The sequence below is a fragment of the Dendrobates tinctorius genome, unplaced genomic scaffold, assembly GCF_039654945.1.
Source record: "Dendrobates tinctorius isolate UK_male_01 unplaced genomic scaffold, ASM3965494v1 ptg000140l, whole genome shotgun sequence".
Classification (NCBI taxonomy): Eukaryota; Metazoa; Chordata; class Amphibia; order Anura; family Dendrobatidae; genus Dendrobates; species Dendrobates tinctorius.
Window position 1 is genome coordinate 18372331 of NW_027361808.1, and position 18747 is coordinate 18391077.

At 42.3% G+C, this 18747-nt stretch overlaps 1 protein-coding gene across 1 annotated transcript in view; it reads left to right on the forward strand.

Moving 5' to 3' along the window:
• The window catches only part of TTL (tubulin tyrosine ligase), a 68669-nt gene that overhangs the window by 28803 nt on the left and 21119 nt on the right, over positions 1–18747 (forward strand). Inside the window, exons 3-6 of the mRNA XM_073545160.1 lie at positions 2530–2762; positions 4233–4368; positions 8886–9155; positions 11584–11727. Of these exons, the coding sequence (XP_073401261.1) occupies positions 2530–2762; positions 4233–4368; positions 8886–9155; positions 11584–11727 (783 nt within the window). The remainder of the gene's footprint in view (positions 1–2529; positions 2763–4232; positions 4369–8885; positions 9156–11583; positions 11728–18747) is intronic.

An 18747-nucleotide genomic window follows, 5' to 3' on the forward strand; every position in this document is an offset into this window, starting at 1 on the left:
TCACCTGCTTGTTTTCGGAAACCCTCCTCATGGCTATTGAATTTTTTGAGTCTGAGAAATTGGCTGAAAGGTAGGGAATTTTTGACATAATAGTGCGCAAAATTCCATTTTCCAATAATAATCTGATGTCCAGAATATCTATCTGGGAACCCCCAAAATGAGATGTAAATTTCATGTTCATACAATTATGCAAATTCAGAAATTCCACAAATGAATCAAAATCTGTTCTGGATCCGTCCCAAACTATAAAAATATCGTCCACATACTCCGTTATATATTAAATGAAAAGGTAGATATGGCTGTATTCCTTTGAACATTTAAAAAAAAAAAAATAAATACATTTAATTGTATTATAGTGCTGTAGAGGGAAATGTTTTTTATCTTTTTTTTTCTTTTTGTTTTTTTTCAAGAGTTTTATTGGTAGAGGAGTCACAAGACATGCTCAGGTGAAGGGGAGGAGTTATTATTCACACATGTGTTTTATTTGCATTATCTGTATTCTGAGCATAGGACCTGTTGAAGCGTATTGAGCGCGAAACGGCTGTTGTCCGTCTTCCAGCATATTGCTCCCGTGCCTATGCTGATGCCTTGTGTATGTGAAATAAAGTGATTTGATTCACATGAACGGTGAGTGCCATCCTGCTTTTTCTCTTTCTCCAATATATTACTGTATCCTGATATTGTAAGGCTATGTGCCCACGTTGCTTTTTTGATGCAGAATATTCCTGAGCAAAAACGCACACCCTCTTCCCGGGAAAATGCATGCGTTTTGTCGCGCATTTGTAAGCGGTTTTGACGCTTTTGTTAAGCGTTTTAGCATTCGTTTTTCCTATGCGTTTTTGCAATACAACTATATGTATGCTGAAACGCACGCGTTTCCGCAAAATTAATGAACATGCTGCGTTTTTTTCCGCAGTGGAAAAAGACGCAGCATTAGCACAACATGTGCGGATTAAATTATGATAACATGGGATGCTTTTCTTAAGCGTTTCTACGGCAGAATAGCGCGTCTAAAAGCGCAACGTGGGCACACAGCCTTAGGGGCTCTTTTTTGGATATACGGTATATCCACTTTGTCAGATGAATAAGAGTTTTTAATATAGATCTATTGATCTTTATACAGTATCCTCTTGGCTGTCTAGGTGTAATATTTTGCTATGCGTTACTAAGAAAACCCACTGCAAAAATTCAGTGTGTGACCAGGCCCTAATTTTGTAATTGATTGTAGAGATTGGGTGTAAGCTATCCCACCCAGCAGCCAGTATCTGCTTAATAGAATCTGCCATATAAAGTGGATTTTCTACACTGTACAGGGTGGGTCATTTGTATGGATACACCTAAATAAAGTGTCAAAGTTGTCAATGCAACCCTCTTCTCCAACTCTTGACACACTGATAGCAACACCACAGAAGAAATGCTAGTCTAAGGGGGTCAGATTCCTTGTAGGAATGCTCGGACCTGACACCCATAATGTGGTGGTGCACCATCTTGCTGGAAAAACTCAGGGAACGTGCCATCTTCAGTGCATAAAGAGGGAAACACATTATCATGTAGCAATTTCAGATATCCAATGGCATTGAGGTTTCCACTGATGAAGAATGGCCCCACTCTCTTTGTACCCCATATACCACACCATACCATCAATTATGGTGTCAGGTCCGAGCATTCCTACATGAACAGTTTCCTCGAAAGTGGATTGGTCGTCGTGGGCCAGTTGAATGGCCACCAAAGTCTCCCGATCTGACCCCCTTAGACTTTTATCTTTAGGGTCATCTGAAGGCAATTGTCTATGCTGTGAAGATACGAGATGTGCAGCATCTGAAACAACGGATATTGGAACCCTTAGATTAGCATTTCTTCTGCTGTGTTGCTATCAGTGTGTCAAGAGTGGGAGAAGAGGGTTGCATTGACAGTCCAACACAATGGGCAGCACTTTGAACACATTTTATAAGAGGTCATAAACTTATAAATAACTCATGAAAGAATAAAGTTATGTTAAAACCAAGCACACCATTTTCTTGTGAAAGTCTCAATAAGTTTGATGTGTCACATGACCCTCTTCCCATTGTAAAAAAATCAAGTTGGATCCAAAATACCCGACTTCAAAATGGCCACCACCCATCTTGAAAAGTTTCCCCCCTCCCATATACTAATATGCCACAAACAGGAAGTTGATATCGCCAACCATTCCCATTTTATTTAGGTGTATCCATATAAATGGTCCACATATATAACCATTCCTAATTTATTGTCTGGTGAATTATCCAAAGACCAAGAATTTTTCTTTTAGGTTACTAGCTTGGCAATATATTGGTCTTTTGAATATTTTACTCTATATGTACTGTATTTGTTGGATTAGTATGCATGGATAACAGTTACGGTAGATAAGATTGGTGAATATACTGGATGAGCTTGGAACCACTGGCAGTAACAGTTACGGTAGATAAGATCGGTGAATATGCTGGATGACCTTGGAACCACTGTCAGTATCTTAAATTTTAGTTTGAATATTTTGATTTATTTTTACAGATTAATCAAAACAAGTCCTGAGCTTTCTGTGTCCTGCACATGGTTCCCAGAATCCTACGTGATTTACCCAACCAGTCCGAAATCTCCTGTGGCAAAAGGAAGGAATGGGCTCCAAGATCTGATCAATAGCACCCGTACAGATGAACGAGAAGAATTTCTAGAATCATTTAATGGAAGAAAGGAGAGTGAAAAAGGAAATGTGTGGATTGCCAAATCCTCATCAGGTGCCAAAGGTGAGTCTAAACATTCAGAAAGGCTACCTCACCATCTCCCCACTATTAACATAAGCTTGGTGTTCACAGTAGTTGAAGCAAGTCTTCTGCTGTGGAAAGAATAGTGAGGGCCACTAATCACAGATCAGCCAAAAGGCTGCAAATAGCAAAACACAGCAAGTACCTGTCAAATGGTGACACAGGGAGGAGGACCCCGACGCGCGTTTCGCTACTGTCGCTTCTTCCAAGGGGGCGTCGATCTGTGATTAGTGGCCCTCACTATTCTTTCCACAGCACTATCTTATTCTGAAGATGAAGCTTAATTATTTGGAATAAACCCCGGGTCCACAGATTTATTTCAGTAATGCAGTAATAGCTTTTTTCAGCACTATGCACTTTGGCATGAACTTGTGAAATACTTTTGTTTGGTTTCTAGATTTCCTTTTGGAAGTTGACAGATTTACAATTGGTCTTCTCTTTTGGGTTTCTGATAGCCCTATGGGAGCAGTAGTCTCATTAGCCCATACCTGCTGACCTGTGGTAAGATTTTTGCTGCAGGTCATCACTTCGGGTCACAGCTGCTGGGTCACGCTGACATCTGTCAGCGTGACCCCGCAGCGCTCTGACTGACTGTCTTACCGGCTGTAATGTTACCGCTGATAAGAATCTCTGCGCCGGTGTTTCCCACACTGTCACACTGATGACAGTGTGGGAAATTCCTTAGGATGTACGTGAAAACGCAAACAAAAACTCAGCAAATCCGCAAACCTTTTTATATGTGCATTTTTGCTGCAGACTTGTCTAACTCAATTGAAGTCAATGGGTGAAAAATGCTGCCGAAATACAGAGTTGACATGCTGCAGTAAAAAAAAAAAAACGCATTGCAAATACTCAAAGGAAATTTTCTGTTCGTGTGCACAACACTTCTAGATCGTCAATGAATTAGCTTGCATAAGGATTCCATAGTGTTTTTGGTCCATTTCCACGTGGAAAAAACGTCACGAAAACACATCAAAAATGCACCGTGTGCACATAGCCTAATAGATTTTTCCATGAACAACATGTAACATCACAATTGCATGATTCTTGGGGCCACCATTAGGACGTCTACAGATCATAAGAACAGGCATCCCAAAGTCGCTGTGTATGGAGCGGTAGTGCACTTGCATTTACAGAACTTCAACTACTGTCTTTGGGACAGGTAGTCACACTTGCATATTACTATTACCGCAGACCAATAGTAATGAATGAAGCAGCGGTGACACATTACCACTTCATCATATCCTCTTTGTAATATTTCTAAGCTTCAGATTTTTCTGTTTTTTTTTTCATTTTTTATTTTTTGCTAAAGCAAGTAACCTGCTTGTGGAAAGGCTTTATAAACTTCCAATTGTCATTAAAATTTTAATTTGTTCAGACTTCTGTGTTGTTACTTTTTAGCATTATGATGTTCTGTTCTGACAAGACCTTGATTTTCTGCTTTTCTTGCAGGAGAAGGCATTCTTATATCCTCTGATGCTGCACAACTCCTAGACTTCATTGACAACCAAGGCCAAGTTCATGTGATCCAGAAATACCTAGAAAACCCACTGCTCTTAGAACCAGGACATCGCAAATTTGATATCAGGTGAAGGGGTCTCATAGAATCATAGAATCGTAGAGTTGGAAGGGACCTCCTGGGCCATCTGGTCCAACCCCCTGCTCAAAGCAGGATTCGCTAAATCATCCCAGTCAGATGTCTGTCCAGCCTCTGTTTGAAGACTTCCATTGAAGGAGAACTCACCACTTCTCGTGGCAGCCTGTTCCACTCATTGATCACTCTAACTGTCAAAAAGTTTTTTCTAATATCTAATCTGTGTCTCCTCCAATTCAGTTTCATCCCATTGCTTCTAGTCTTTCCTTGTGCAAATGAGAATAAAGTTGATCCTTCTACAATGTGACAGCCCTTTAGATATTTGTAGACAGCTATTAAGTCTCCTCTCAGTCTTCTCTTTTGCAAACTAAACATTCCCAAATCCTGCAACCTTTCCTCATAAGACAGGGTTTGCAGACCGGTCACCATTCTGGTCGCTCTTTTCTGAACTTGCTCCAGTTTGTTGATGTCTTTTTTAAAATGTGGTGCCCAAAACTGGACACAATATTCCAGATGAGGTCTGACCAAAGAGGAGTAGAGGGAAATAATGACTTCACGTGATCTAGACTGTATACTTCTGTTAATACATCCTAGAATTGCATTTGCCTTTTTTGCTGCTGCATCACACTGTTGACTCATATTCAGTCTGTTATCTATTAGTATACCCAAGTCTTTTTCACATGTGCTGTCACTTAGCCCTATTCCTCCCATTCTATATATGCTTTTTTCATTTTTATTGCCCAGATGTAGTACTTTGCATTTCTCCCTGTTAAAAACCATTCTGTTAGTTGCTGCCATTTCTCCCTGTTAAAAACCATTCTGTTAGTTGCTGCCCACTTCTCCAGTTTATTTAAATCTTTTTGAATCCTCTCTCTCTCTTCTCTAGTATTAGCTATCCCTCCTAGCTTTGTTCTTCTGTTTTAATCATATTCATTTTAGATAAAATTACACTACCATTCAAAAGTTTGGGGTCACCCAGGCAACGTTGTGTTTTCCATGAAAACACATACTTTTATTAATCAAATGAGTTGCCAAATGAATTTAAAATCTAGTCCAGACATTGACAAGGTTCGAAAAAAAGAAGATTTTTATTTGAAATAATAATTTTCTCCTTCAAACTTTGCTTTCGTCAAAGAATGCTCCATTTGCTGCAATTAAATCATTGCTGACCTTTGGCATTCTAGCAGTTAATTTGCTGAGGTAATCTGGAGGAATTTCACCCCATGCTTCCACAAGCCCTGTCCCACAAGTTGGTTTGGCTTGATGGACACTTGTTGCGTACCATACGGTCAAGCTTCTTCCACAACAGCTCAATGGGGTTGAGATCTGGTGGCCGCTCCATTACAGATAGAATACCAGCCGGCTGCTTCTTTCCTAAATAGTTCTTGCATAATTTGGAGGTGTGCTTTGGATCATTGTCCTGTTGTAGGATGAAATTGGCTCCAATCAAGCACAGTCCACAGGGTATGACATAACATGACAAAATGGAGTGATAGCCTTCCTTATTCAAAATCCCTTTTACCTTGTACAAATCTCCCACTTTACCAGCACCAAAGAAACCCCAAACAATCACATTACCTCCACCATGCTTGACAAATGGCGTCAGGCACTCTTCCAGCATATTTTCAGTTGTTCTGCGTCTCACAAATGTTCTTCTGTGTGATCCAAACACCTCATACTTGGATTCGTCTGTCCATAACATTTTTTACCAGTCTTCCTCTGTCCAATGTCTGTTCTTTTGCCCTTATTAATCTTTTCCTTTTATTAACCAGTCTCAGATATGGCTTTTTCTTTGCCACTCTGCCCTGAAGGCCAGCATCCCTGAGTCGCCTCTTCACTGTAGACATTGACACTGGCGTTTTGCGTTTACTGTTTAATGAAGCTGCCAGTTGAGGCCTGTGAGGAATAGATTTCTCAAACTACAGATTATAACATACTTGTCTTGTTGCTCAGTTGTGCAGCCGGGCCTCCCACTTCTTTCTTCTCTAGTTAGAGCCTGTTTGTGCTCTCCTCTGAAGTGAGTAGTACACACCGTTGTAGGAAATCTTCAGTTTCTTGGCAATTTCTCGCATTGGAATAGCCTTCATTTCTAAGAACAAGAATAGACTGTCGAGTTTCACATGAAAGTTCTTTTTCTCTGGCCATTTTGAGAGTTTAATGGAACCAACAAATGCAATCCTCCAGATTCTCAACTAGCTCAAAGGAAGGTCAGGTTTATAGCTTCTCTAATCAGCCAAACTGTTTTCAGCTGTGCTAACATACTTGCACAAGAGTTTTCAAGGGTATTCTAACCATCCATTAGCCTTCTTACACAGTTAGCAAACACAAAGTACCATAAGAACACTGGAGTGAAGGTTGTTGGAAATGGGCCTCTATACACCTATGAATATATTGCATTACAAACCAGATGTTTGCAGCTAGAATAGTAATTTACCACATTAACAATGTATAGAGTGTATTTCTGAATCATTTTAATGTTAGTTTCATTGGAAAAAACTGCTTTTCTTTCAAAAATAAGGAAATTTCTAAGTGACCCTAAACTTTTGAACGGTAGTGTATATTGTTAATTGTTTATAGTGTTGCCTTAATTTGTTTTTTTCCTGAAGTAAATGCTATCAGTACATCAGAAGTGGTCCTAGGATCTCGTTGTTATTAGATGGGTAGTCTCCTGTGACTTTTTCAGTTTAATCTTTAAGGGATCCAGTCACCCAATTCATGCTGCCCAAACCTTGGAGCCTGGCTGCACAATTATAGATTACTAGATTATGGCCCGATGCTATCGCATCGGGAGGATGCGATAGCATCACACCTCTTGCCATGTTAACCCTCAACACACACACACACTTCTCTCACCTTTCACCATCTCCACTCACTCTTTCATTCCACATATGACCCCTTCTCTCACTCCGTCTCTCATACTCACGCTGTCATCGCCGCTGCTCCACGATCCCCGACATCTTCTTCCGCCGGCGCCATCCTGGATCCAGACGTTGTCCACGCCGGCGACATGTTCTTGCGGAGACGCCATCTTGAGTATCGTGAAATCCCGCGATAGTCAAGATGGCGTCGCCGGAAGAACATGTCGCCGGCGTGGACGACGCCGGGATCCAAAATGGCGTCGGCGAAATCTCGCGAGTTTTCGCCGACGCCATTTTGGATCCCGACGTCGTCCTCGCCGACGACATGTTCTTGCGGCGACGCCATCTTGACTATCGCGGGATTTCGCCGATCCAAAATGGCGTCACCGCAAGAACATGTCGCCGGCGTGGACGAAGTCGGGATCCAAAATGGTGTCGGCGAAATCTCGCGAGTTTTCGCCGACGCCATTTTGGATCCCGACGTCGTCCTCGCCGGCGACATGTTCTTACGGCGACGCCATCTTGACTATCGCGGGATTTCGCCGATCCAAAATGGCGTCGCCGCAAGAACATGTCGCCGGCGTGGAGGACGTCTGGATCCAGGATGGCGCCGGCGGAAGAAGATGTTGGGGATCGTGGATCAGCGGCGATGACGGCGTGAGTATGAGAGACGGAGTAAGAGAAAGGGTCGTATGTGGAGTGAAAGAGTGAGTGGACGTGAGTGGAGATGGTGAAAGGTGAGTGGAGTGTGTGTGTTGAGGGTTAACATGGAAAGAGGTGTGCGGTGACGTCACCGGTTACAACTGGACGGAAGTTGTTACAACCGGAAGTTGCTTAGGGCATTTATTATTATAGATAGACAGATATACTTTTCTCTGAAATGGTCTGGCATTTTAGTGACAATATGCTTTAAGGGAACCTGTCAGCTGTTTTGGCCGCTATTAGATGCGGCCACTGCCTTTCAGGGCTTATATAACTGCAGCATTCTATAATACTGTAGATAAGCCCCTGGTCTGACCTAAAAGATAAGAAAAATAAGTTTTATTATACTCACCCGGGGGGAGTTCCGGTGCGGTCCGGTCCGATTGGTGTCGCAGCTCCTGGTGTGGCGTTTCCCATCTTCTTGTGACGCCACCCTCCTGATTGTTTCATGGCTCCCTGGCATCGCATCATGCTCCCGTGCATCATGCTCCCGCGCAGGCCTACTTATCTGCCCTGTTGAGTGCAGTGCAAATTCCTGCGTTGCGCAGGTGCTAGGTCTCTCTGACCTTTCCTGGTGCCTGCGCACTGCAGTACTTTGCTCTGCCCTCAATAGGACAGATAAGTACACCTGCGCGGGAGCATGATGCGGGGGAGCTGTGAAGCCACAGGAGAGCAGCATTGCAAGAAGATGGGAGGCGCCGGACCCTTACCTGTGACACCCATCGGACCGGACCGCCCTTGAGTGAGTATAATAAAACTTATTTTTCTTATCTTGCAGGTCAGACCGGGGTTATCTACAGCATTATAGAATGCTGTAGATAAGCCTTGAAAGGCAGTGACCGCATCTTATAGCGGCAAAAACAGCTGACTGGTTCGCTTTAAAGATCCTTATTCTACTAGAGGTGTGATTGACAGGTACATCTATATTGTTACAGTATTAATGTCTTTCAGGAGCTGGGTCCTTGTTGATAATCAGTATAACATTTTCCTGTATCGTGAGGGAGTCTTGAGAACGTCATCTGAACCATACAATGACTCTGACTTTGAAGACATGACAAGTCACTTAACTAATCACTGCATCCAGAAGGAGCATTCAAAAAACTATGGGAGATACGAAGAAGGAAATGAGATGTTCTTTGAAGAGTTCAATCAGTACCTTATGACATCCTTAAATATCAATTTAGAGAACAGCATCCTTTGGCAGATAAAGCAAATAATAAGGTATCTGACTTGTAGGTATATGTGTATGACTTGTAGGTATATGTGTATCTATAAGTGGCCACTTGTATGCATTAACACAAGTTCACATACTTATCATTGTATTTCCTTTTAACCCAATGGTAATTATTGTTTTTATGGGCCTTATTTTTATTTTCACAAATATGAGGGGATATAATTCTCTTCCCAACCAACTTAATGTCGAGAGCGGGTGTATCTAGTGGGCTCGGGCAACGAACCCACACCATTCCCAGCAGATGATGGCTGTGTTTCAGCTGTTATCTTCGGTTATATGTGGCGTTGGGTGCCGATAGATTGCCATCAGAGCTGGGGGTGTACTGAAGACTCGTGACTTGCTTTCATAAGAGACCTTGATTTTTACTACTGTAAGACAGTATATAGTATTGGCAATCAAAGAAACGCAGCCTCAAGTCATCAAAAGGGACTAGAGATTTTTTTTAATAATACTGAAATGTAAAAATTATAAATATTTGAATCTGCCCCCTTTTCTCATTATAAATAAAGATGTTAAAATAAATGTGGTACCTCCACGTCCGAAAAAGTATAATTTATGAAAATATAAAATGAATAATCATGATTGGTATAAACTGAGTGAAAAAAAACTTTACTATATAATGTGGAAGCAGTCGAAACGTCATATTGGGATCTGTAGGAGCTCTCCTAGAGCTACGTCAACCGGACAAATTGAAAACATTATGGGACTTGAGGTGACTCAAGCGAAATTTCTTTTTTTTACAAATGTTTTCATTACTTACAGCCATGCAAAATATTTTTTTTCAAAGTATGGTAACAGTACTGACTTGTAGAATTTTATAGCGTAAAGTCCTTTTTACTGCACAATGAGCGCCATAAAAACTGCACTATGATTTTTTTTTTTTCCCAGTACATCAAATGAAAAAATGTTGTTCAAAAGTACAACTAATCCCACAAAAAACAAGACCTTGTTCATATGGCTATGACAGTGAAAAATGAATTTTATTGCTCTTGAAGAAGCAGAGGAAAAAAAACAAAGCGAAAACTTACCTGGTCCTTTTGCGGTTAATACATTCATTGTTCTACTGGCTCACCTTTCCACCTTAGTGACTCTCTGCTCATTTGTGACTGCAGTCCTCTGAGAACAGACCTGTCAATCAGCCTACTATTACGTGGAAAAACTTTTGTGTGCAGTGGAGTAGGCTCATAGACACTTGTTGCAAAATATAGACATTGAGTTAAAAGAAGAGATGGAAAATAATAAGGGAAATTCTTTATATTGTTAAAGTAGTGGACATCCTCTTAGGAGTTTCCCAGAGTTCTACATTAAATATGAAATGTATACTTGCCTTCCAGACCAGCACTGCTGTCTCTCATTCTTTGTCATGTGACCGCTGCAGCCAATTGGCTACTGCAGGGTGGGCCATGTATAAGGATACACCTAAATAAAATGGGAATGGTTGGTGATGTCAACTTCCTGTTTGTGGCCCATTAGCATATGGGAGGGGGGAAACTTTTCAAGATGGTGGTGACCATGGCGGCCATTTTGAAGTCGGCCATTTTGGATCCAACTTTATAAATGGTCCACCCAGGTGTATCCATATAAATGGCCCACCCTGTATAAATATTAACAGGATTGTCCCTTTTCAGTCCATGTTCTGCCCTATCTGCAGTTTGTTAAAAAATAACAAAAAGGCTGTATTTGCCTTCCCTGGATGCACAGACTACTTTCCGTCGCTGCCTATTGGTGAGTTCAAAAGCACTAGAAGGGGGGGGGGGGGGGTTCCATCTACGCGGGCAGAGCTCACTGGCTGCAGCGCTGTCAAGATTATGTCAATGCCATTGCCAGACTGCGGGAGCAAGAAGACTCGACAGTGGATCAAGGTAAGTACAACATGGTTAATTTTTTTTTTTCTTCTTTCAAACCGGCACAAGGTTGTCTTAAAGGGGACAACCTTTATCAGGCTCTGGCATTTATTTGAGAATCAATAGCATCAATGACAGATAAAAAGTGAAAAAATCCTTTATTAGCGAGGCCTGCCTTCGGGAATCCCCTGCTAGAATCTCCCCCCCCCCCCCCGAATGTAATGATGATGGATACTTTTTTCCGACATACTGTATACTGTATGTAAATGCTACACGTTTGCTAACTCGGCATTTATAGCTGTAATTTTCTTTTTTCTGAAAATGTGTAGACCCAAACGTAGCATTTTCTGGAGTTTTAAGTTTTTGTGTCATTTGTCCTGGTGTTTTTGTGGTGTAATTTCTAGGTAACACAAAAGCTGCAGCCTGGTGTGAGCTATAAGCAGGTGGGGTGCGATAAACAGAATACAAGGGCTAAAAGGCTCACCTTTTCTATATTGTATATGTTATAATCTCCTTACAGTGCTGAATGCCAATTTTGATGGAGTTCATGTATAATTCTTGTTCCATTTAGGATCTGTCTTACTTGTATAGAACCTGCAATCAGTACGAAGCATTTACCCTACCAGAGTTTCCAGCTCTTTGGCTTTGACTTCATGGTTGATGAAGATTTGAATGTCTGGTTACTTGAAGTCAATGGGGCCCCTGCCTGTGCACAGTAAGTTTATCATGGAAAATTTAGATTATAAAACCCTATGTGGAGATTTAAGGGAGCGATTTAATGCAGCAAACACCTTTGAGTTCACAGCACAGTAAAAAGAGGATGCTTTTATTTCTAGTTAACATATACTAGTGTTCATTGGATTTCCCAAAACACAATATCTTTGTGTGGCTTCCCTGACTCTGATCTAGTTTACATTCAATGCCTTTTGCTACTTTACATAGTCATTTACCAAACCTTGCTGAAAATGCTGTATGTCAAAATATGTAACCTTTGTAATATATCTTATTGGAGAAATCTGCTACTTTCTCCACTAATGTGCCACTTACACTGGGTACCGAAAGTATTAAGACCCCTTTCAATTTTTCACTCTCATTGCAGTCATTTGGTAAATTTTAAAAAGCTCATTTTTTTCTCATTAATGTACACCCTGCACATTTGCAAATTTAGAAAAACTGGAATATCACATGGTCATAAGTGTTCAGACCCTAAGGCCATTATTTGGCCTCGTACCGCCATGGCAAACATCAGGACCACACAATCATAATCTCAGAGTGCCGATTGGGTTAAAGAGGAAGTTTCCACATTCTGTTAACCACTTAGATGATGTAGTCACTATTGACAGCACCATCTAAGGGGTTAAAACGGCCATGGTCTGTGCCAACACTAATCTTGCTAATCTAAGCTGATGCAGCAAGTTGTCAGCTATAGTGTACAGCCGACTGCTACAGGATTGTCACCGTCAGGGGATGCCTGTCTGTTTTATCGCAGGTCAGTTAAAAGACTTATTGATCGTCATTAACTAACTGATTGTGAGCCCCATCGGGGACAGTGATGATGATGTGTGCAAAATGTAAAGCGCTGCGGAATATGTTAGCGCTATATAAAAATAAAGATTTATTTTTTATTTTATTTAACTGGTTAAGACCGGTTCAGGTGAAGGACTTAAAATCGAGTGCTTCATCTGACCTTCGGCCATAAGAAGAGAACCCAGTTTATATAGTCTGTAATTCTTCAATCCCATAAAGGATTCAGACTCAGAAGGCATCTTAAAGGGATGGCCTGAAACTAATATTTATTTTAATCCTAAATATTTAATGTCATAATCTAATCGCTTTTCTAGTGTACTTTAATAAGTCCATATAAGTCCATATTTTTTACCTACTTTCTGTTTTGAAGGTTAAAAATTTGAGAACCCCCCTCTGCATGCTGAGATACTCAAACCGTATGACAACAGGGGGCAGACATTACAGTCACTGACACAGCCTCTACCCCCTCCTTGAGACAAAGCATCATCAGTGATGTCCATTTCAGGAGCTAGGCTAGTCTCTGTTCAGTAGGATCTTGTCACTGTGCAATATTATTTTTAAAGCACAGTGACAGTACACGCACTCTCTGGCTCTGATCAGAAGTAATGAGCCAGCAAGAGAGCTCACTCCCAGTATGCATTGTAAAGCGAAAACTTGGCGAGCAGAGCCTAGCCTCCCTACCCCACCCCACAAGTGATGTCACAAGGTCTCAATGTAAGTCTATCAGAGCCTTGTTATGGCTCTCGTAGACTTGCATGGAGTAGGCGACTTCTGACAGGTCACAATCTGCAGAAGATGTTTGGAGAGGCGACGATAACGGATAAAGATGGCGGCTGGTGGGTATAATTCTAGGAGCAGGGAACTTGCATTAGTTACCCCAGTCAGCAGTAAAATGAAGGAAAAAAATGCTGGAGTAGTGTTTTTAATTGTGCATATATTAAAAAAAATAGAGGTTAAAATCCCCTAAAGCTAAAAAAAATAAATTCTGAAATGGGATCCCTTTTCTAATTCTGAAAATAAACAAAATCTTATATGGTAACAGTAATGGTCCTATTGATCGAGATATAAAATGACTTAACTTCTATAGTAAATGTAATGAAGAAAAACCATTGCAATGCTAGAATCATCACTTCACTTGCTACTCCAATCCAATAAAATGGATCAAAACATTGTTTATACACCAAAATTGTGCAAATAAAAACTAAGAGCCCATCACACAAAAAGATGCAATGTCGCGGCGACCAAAAACATAATTCTGGCGTGTTGACTTTTTTTTTCGCTACGCCGTTTAGCGATCAGGTTATTCCTTTTTTATTGATCGGGCGATTGGGAAAGCAGCAATACCAAATATGTATGTTTTTTATTTTTGTTTTATTTTGAGTGGGGCAAAAGGGGGTGGGTGATTTGAACTTTTATATTTTTGACTTTTTTTTTTTACTATTTTTAAAAACCTTTTTCTTTAACTTTTGGCATGCTTCAATAGCCTTCATGGGAGACTAGAAGCTGCCATAGCCCAATCGACTCTGCTTCATAGAGGCGATGGTCAGACCCGCCTCTATGTAGTAGAATTGCTGACTTGCTATGAGCGCTGACCACTGGGTGGTGCTCACAGCAATCCGGCACTGACGACCATAGAGGTCTCCAGGATCGCTTGACGCTGGTCGCTGGTGGACGTACTTCTGGCACGATTTCCTGAAGCGCCATTTAAATGCCGCAGTCACCGTTTGACAGCGGCATTTAACTAGTTAATAGTCATGGATGGATCAACAGACAGATTCTCAGAGATTTATTTTAAATGAAAGGGGACGTTACCAGTGTGAGACATGTAGGTCAGGAGGTCAGACAGTCAGTCATTACATGTCTCAAACTCTTAACATATTCCAGAGAAATCCATGTTTTCTAATCTTATATAGGATTGCAGACAGCAAGGTATCTTACCCACGTGGCGTGCCCATAAAGATGGCTTAGGAGGGTTGATCCTGCTTAGGGATTCCCTTTAACTATGATTTAAAGTTTGCTTCTGTCAATAGCATCCATCTAGGTCAGGGGTGAGGAATCTTTTTTTTCTGCCAAGGGCCATTTGGATATTTATACCATCCTTCGGGGGCCGTACAAACTCTGCCCACAAAGTACATCCTGACTGGCACTGGTGTCAGGACGTAATCTTTCATTGCATACCCTTCAGTGTTCACTAGTGAACAATGCGTGTGTATGCTCACAGAGTAAGAAGAAATTAAGGAGCTGGTGGCAGTCAAAATACAACTCCCTGCCAAAGCACTGCAGTACCTGAGAATCTGCCCGGGGGCCGGATAAAAGGTCATTAGGGGCCGTAATTGGCCCTGGGCCCTGAGGTTCCCCACCCCTGATCTAGGTGGTTAACAAGGCGAGAGAGATTACCTCTTTGACTTCATCGGAACTCTGTGAACACAAATCGTGTGGTCCTGATGGTTACCATGGCAATCCATGGTTGAGTAACGGCCTTGCGATCTGCCAGGTATGGTGGCCTGTTAGCAATAAATTAGTGTAAACCATTAATTAATAATCTTTCTCTTTTTTTATTTCACTGTGCATTAATATGAAGTGACTTCCAGGTTAAATTGCCTGACAGCAGTTTTTAATACTTTGAGGGGTGCAGATTTCAAAATAATATTGGTTGCGGGGGGGGGGGGGGGGGAAGGGGGGTATAGACTCCTCCAATCTCACTTAAAAAAAGAAATGGGATAAAAATGAAGGGCCCAGAATTCGAGACAGTGGATAGAGACCATTTTCTGTTGCTCTTAAGGTTCTGTCCTTGGTTAGCCAGGGTGGGCTAATATAAAGGTATGACCATACGGCGTTTTTTTTTTTTTCCAGGCTGATCCTCCTAAAATTATCAGAAAAAGTTCTTTAACCCCTTCACTACCAAGGGTGGTTTGCACGTTAACTCCCGGGCCAATTTTTACAATTCTGACCACTGTCCCTTTATGAGGTAATAACTTTGAATCGCTTCCATGGATCCCGGTGATTCTGACATTGTTTTCTCGTGACATATTGTACTTCATGTTAGTGGTAAAATTTCATTCAAATAACTTGCGTTTATTTGTGAAAAAAATGGAAATTTGGCAAATTTTAAAAATGTCGCAATTTTCCAACTTTGAATTTTTATGCCCTTAAATCACAGAGATACGGCACACAAAAAAATTAATAAATAACATTTCCCACATGTTTACTTTACATCAGCACAATTTTGGAACCATAATTTTTTTTTTTGTTAGGAAATTATAAGGGTTAAAAGTTGACCAGCGATTTCTCATTTTTGCAACACCATTTTATTTTACGGACCACATCACATTTGAAGCCACTTTGAGGGGTCTATATGATAGAAAATACCCAAAAGTGACACTATTCTAAAAACTGCACCCCTTAAGGTGCTCAAAACCACATTCATGAAGTTTATTAACCCTTTAGGTGCGTCACAGGAATTTTTTTGAATATTTAAAAAAAATGAACATTTAACTTTTTTTCACAAAAAAAATACTTCAGGTTCAATTTTTTTTTATTTTACCAAGGGTAACAGGAGAAATTAGACTGGAAAAGTTATTGTGCAATTTGTCCTGAGTACGCTGATACCTGATATGTTGGGGGGGGACCACAGCTTCTGCGCATGGCAGAGCTCAGAATGGAAGGAGCGCCGTTTGACTTTTTCATTGCAAAATTGGCTGGAATTCAGATCGGACGCCATGTCACGTTTAGAGAGCCCCTGATGTACCTAAACAGTGGAAACCCCCCACAAATGACACCATTTTGGAAACTAGACCCCCCAAGGAACTTATCTAGATGGGTGGTGAGAACTTTGAACCCCCAAGGGCTTCACAGAAGTTTATAACGTACAGCCGTACAATTAAAAAATCATATTTTTTCCACAAAAATGATCTTTTCACCCCCAATTTTTATTTTCCCAAGGGTAACAGGACCCTAAAAGTTATTGTGCAATTTGTCCTGAGTACGCTGATACCCCACATGTGGGGGTAAACCACTATTTGGGTGCATGGCAGAGCTCGGAAGGGAAGCAGCACCATTTGACGTTTTTGGCTGGAATTGAGATCGGACGCCATGTCACGGTTAGAGAGCCCCTGATGTACCTAAACAGTGGAAACCCCCCACAAGTGACCCCATTTTGGAAACTAGACCCCCTAAGGAACTTATCTAGATGTGTGGTGAGCACTTTGAACCCCCAAGTGCTTCACAGAAGTTTATAACGCCCGGGCGTGAAAATAAAAAAAATCATTTTTTTCCACAAACATGATATTTTTGCCCCCAATTTTTTATTTTCCTAAGGGTAACAGGAGAAATTGGACCCCAAAAGTTGTTTTGCAATTTGTCCTGAGTAGGCTGATACCCCATAAGTGGGGGTAAAACACTGTTTGATTTACTATTTATGGCGGTTTTTATTTTTCGCAGCTGTCACACGCTAAAAGACGCTTTTTATTGTAAAAATAGTTTTTACATCACCACATATTGAGAGCTATAATTTTTCCATATTTTGACCCACCGAGTCATGTGAGGTCTTATTTTTTGTGGGACGAGTTGACGTTTTTATTGGTATCATTTTCGGATACGTGACATCTTTTAATTGCTTTTTATTCTGATTTTTGGGACGCAGAATAAACAAAAACCAGCGTTTCATTAATTTCTTTTGGGGGGTGCGTTTACACCATTCCGCGTGCGGTAAAATTGATAAAGCGGTTTTATTCTTCGGGTCAGTACGGTTGCAGCTATACCTCATTTAGGTAGTTTTTTAATGTTTTGGTGCTTTTATGCAATGAAAACAATTTTATATAAAAAATAATTATTTCCAGGTCACCACCTGACAGCACATTGGAGGACGTCCTTCTCATCCGCAGTGGGACAGGAAACCACGAGAGTTCAAAAGGATCCTCCCCCTACCATCCCTCCAGTATTTTTCCTGTCCCACTGCGGATAGGAACGACGAGAGGAATGTCCGTTCCATGCAGATAGTCAGGATCTGGGGGGCCCAGCTTTTCCCTTCCTACCTGGAGAAATCTGCAACTGAAACCCGATAAAGGGTCCCTCAGCTATCCCGGTGTAGCGCTGCTCCCGGATACAGAGTCGCTTCCTCCATACGGGGGCTCTCGACTCTGGACGCCACAACCGCCAGACCGCCTCTGGGAGCCGACTGAGCCTACAAGCGGCTCACCGACAGCGACCGCACCTGCCTGCCTGGAGAACCCGTCGCCGGTACCCGGAGTCAGAGGAGGAAGGCCGAGGGCGCCGCAGCAGTCGGCCCCATCCACGGGGCGCGCTACACAGAACGGGCACGTTACTTTCGGCAGGAGCAGGGCGCGCGTCGCAGGCCGGGGGGCGCGTCATCAGCAGGGACGCGTCACTTCCGGTCGCGTCATCAGCCGGGGACGCGTCACGTCGTCGGCCGGGGAGGTGTCACTTCCGGTCGCGTCGCCAAAAGCCCGCTGTCAGCCACCACCCGGTCCCACAGATCACAGCGGTATCGGCCCACCAGGGAAGTGGGCAGGCGTCCGTAGGAACGGACCAACGGTGCCACCAGCCAGTCTAGGCCCAGCGGGACTGCTTTGTCGCAGACGGCACAGACAAGGTGGACACAGGCTCTGCTCCGGGGGGCCAGGGGGAGAACCATCGACACTCACAGGTCTGTGTCTCCACAGTGGCCGACAGACAGCGATCCACCATTACCAGTGGAGGACCAGAAGATGGAGACGGGAGCAGAGAGTCAGGGTCACGTGAGTAACCTCTGAAGAGGTCACTGCAGAGCCCATAACGATAGACCCCACAGAACCCGTATTTTATATGTTCTAGGGGGGAGCCTCCACCTCTGAGAGATAGGACCCTAAGTGGAAGGATAAGAAGTGTCCGGTTTGCTCTAAGAAGCTAAAGGACACGTGGCAAAAGACCCTCTGTGGCGCTTGTGCAAAGCTTAGAGTGGGGGAGGAGCAGGATACTTTCATGTCTAACATGAGAGCGATAATCAGAGAGGAAGTACAGGCCTCGGTATCCGGTCTAGCCACTTCCCAGACCCCGCAGGCGAATCCCCACTTATCCAGGAAGAGACAGAGGGAATCGGATACGTCGTCTGAAGACATTCTGTCCAAATCAGATGCAGAGGAGGAGGAGATCAGAGAGCACCCGGAAAGGGGAAGGAAATATCTGTTTTCGTCTGGGATACAGACGAACT